The sequence below is a fragment of the Macrobrachium nipponense genome, chromosome 1, assembly GCF_015104395.2.
Source record: "Macrobrachium nipponense isolate FS-2020 chromosome 1, ASM1510439v2, whole genome shotgun sequence".
Taxonomy (NCBI): Eukaryota; Metazoa; Arthropoda; class Malacostraca; order Decapoda; family Palaemonidae; genus Macrobrachium; species Macrobrachium nipponense.
In genome coordinates this window covers 41,774,691-41,776,889 of record NC_087200.1, presented here as the reverse complement: position 1 = coordinate 41,776,889, position 2,199 = coordinate 41,774,691, and the positions used below count along the sequence as shown (strand labels likewise).

Below are 2,199 nucleotides of genomic sequence, written 5' to 3'. Positions count from 1 at the left end.
AGGATTTCTGAGGCAATGAGTCCAATGAGATTTCAAAGTAATAAAATTTGAATAAAATGAGCAAAATCACAAATGGTTTCGATAACCAACTCCCGTTTTTTCTGGGTTGTGAAATAACGTGTTAAGTAGACTAGGAACCATTTTACATTTTTTCTTGTTCTGTTAATCGTTAAAGAGAGCAGAAATAACGCAGGGAATTGGAGAAATTGGAATGAAATTATAAGTGAAAAGCACAGAACAGCCGAATCTCCCCTTTATGAACATGAAAAATTAAGTGATTTATTGCTTCCAACTGTCCAAAGGAGCTTAACTAAACGCAGGACACAATAAGCCAACACTCAATTGTCAGACTCGGGATACTGAGCAGAACTTCCATCTCACCTCAGAATGATGACAAAAGGTTTTTGTTGCGTTTGGACAAATTGGCAACACCCTGAAACGCGGAATTGAGAGAAACACGTTGGAAACATTTGTCAATAACCCCGAAATAACACTCAACGTGATTAGAAGCAATTCACGAGCACTACCTTCTTCTTTCCTCTTCCCATCTTTATCCCTATTCGGGGTCGCAGTTTTTAATGAGTCTCTTCCATCTGCCTCTGCCCTGTGTCATTTCCTCCCATACTCCCCTCTCCCTCATATCATATCTAATGCAATCTCTCCACCTGGTCTTAGGTCTTCCTCTCCTTCGTGTTCCATCCACCTCCACGTCCATCACTTCTCTTGCCATGTGTTGCTCTTCTCTTCTTATCAGGTGGCCATACCATCTTAACCTTGCTTCTTGCACTTTGATGCTTCAGTGACCTTTACTGTACCCCTAATATGTTCATTTCTAACCCTGTCCTTTTTGGTTACTCCACTCATCCACCTAAGGATCCTCATCTCGGTTACGTTCAACTTTCTGCCCTCTGTTTTCTTTAGAGGTGCTGCTTCCAATCCATATGTCATTGCTGGTCTAACCACTGCCTTGTGCACTCTGCCCTTTAATCTTATAGGGACTTTCCTATCACATATGACACAAGGCACCTTCCCCCAGTTGTTCCAACCACACTGAATCCGGTTGTTAATTTCCTCTTCCATGTTCCTTTCATTGTCAATCACTGAGCCAAGGTAATTAAATTTATGGACCCTTTTGATGTTTCCTCTTCCTAATTTGAATGTTGTTTGCTGGTCGCCATCCAATTCGGTTGTCATAATGTCTTTTTCCTGCCTATTCTTAAACCTCTACTCTCCAAGGCATATCTCCATCTTTCAAGCTTTCCCTCCAGTTCTTCCCTACATAGAGCAGACACCATGGTGGCTCCTCCCTAACATCCTCTGTTAACACATCCAAGACGAACAGAAGTGGGCTTAGAGCAGACCCCTGATTTAGCCCGACTCCAACTTGGAAATTTTCTGTTCTTCCAACTGTAGATCTGACGCTGGTCTTTACATTTCTATATATCTCCCTGATCATTCTGACATACTTCTCCATCACTCTTCTCTCCCTGACATCTCCATATTTCCTGACGTGGTACTCTGTCATATGCCTTCTCAGGTTCTGTAAAGGTCATAATGCAAGACATTTTGCTTCACTCTGTACTTTTCCATAATATGTCCTAGAGCGAAAATATCATCCACAGTGCTGAGCCCCTTCATGAATCCTAGTTGCTGTCTACCAATGAAAACTTGTTGCTGTAATCTTTCATCCATAATTCTTTCAAATACCTTTAGTGTATGTGTCATGAGCTTTATTCCTCGTAATTTTTACAACATTGAATGTCCTCTTTCTCTTTGAATATTGGGGTTAATATGCTTTCTCTCCATTTTTCGGATATCGTCTCACTTTCCATAATCTTTTTTTCATTAACTGCCACAATATGTCAATTCCTTCCTCATCAGGAGCCTTCCAGGCTTCTGCAGGTATGCCATCCGATCCCACCGCTTTACTATTTTTCATCTTTCCCAGTGCCACTCTAACCTCAACTTTTGTTATTTCTGTGACTGGTCCACAATTTGTTTGTCCATCTCCACTTAGAAATCTTTCATTTTCTTCATTCAATAAAACCTCAAAATATTCTTCCCATCTCCTTATTATATCTCTTATTTCTCAGTACATTTTCCCATCTTATCCTTAATTTGTCTTATGTGTGTTATATCCTTGGTACTCTTATTTCTCATTTGTGCTAGTTTAAAGATCTTTCCTTTCCCTTCCTTGGT

At 40.3% G+C, this 2,199-nt stretch overlaps 1 protein-coding gene across 1 annotated transcript; it reads right to left on the bottom strand.

The window, feature by feature from the left end:
- Positions 1-1,216: 1,216 nt before the first annotated feature.
- LOC135218753 (uncharacterized) lies at positions 1,217-1,939 on the bottom strand. The gene is made up of 2 exons (XM_064255203.1): positions 1,826-1,939; positions 1,217-1,540 (listed from the first exon to the last, which is right to left on the bottom strand). Exons 1-2 carry the CDS (start codon positions 1,937-1,939, stop codon positions 1,217-1,219), a joined length of 438 nt encoding a protein of 145 aa, XP_064111273.1.
- Between the last annotated feature and the right edge of the window lie 260 nt (positions 1,940-2,199).

Excerpts from the sequence above, each read along its gene's own strand:
- LOC135218753 (XM_064255203.1), bottom strand. The coding sequence starts at position 1,939 with ATGAAAAATAGTAAAGCGGTGGGATCGGATGGCATACCTGCAGAAGCC. Across the intron at positions 1,541-1,825 it reads TGAAAAAAAGATTATGGAAA|AACCTGAGAAGGCATATGAC; the intron begins GTGAGACGATAT and ends TGACCTTTACAG.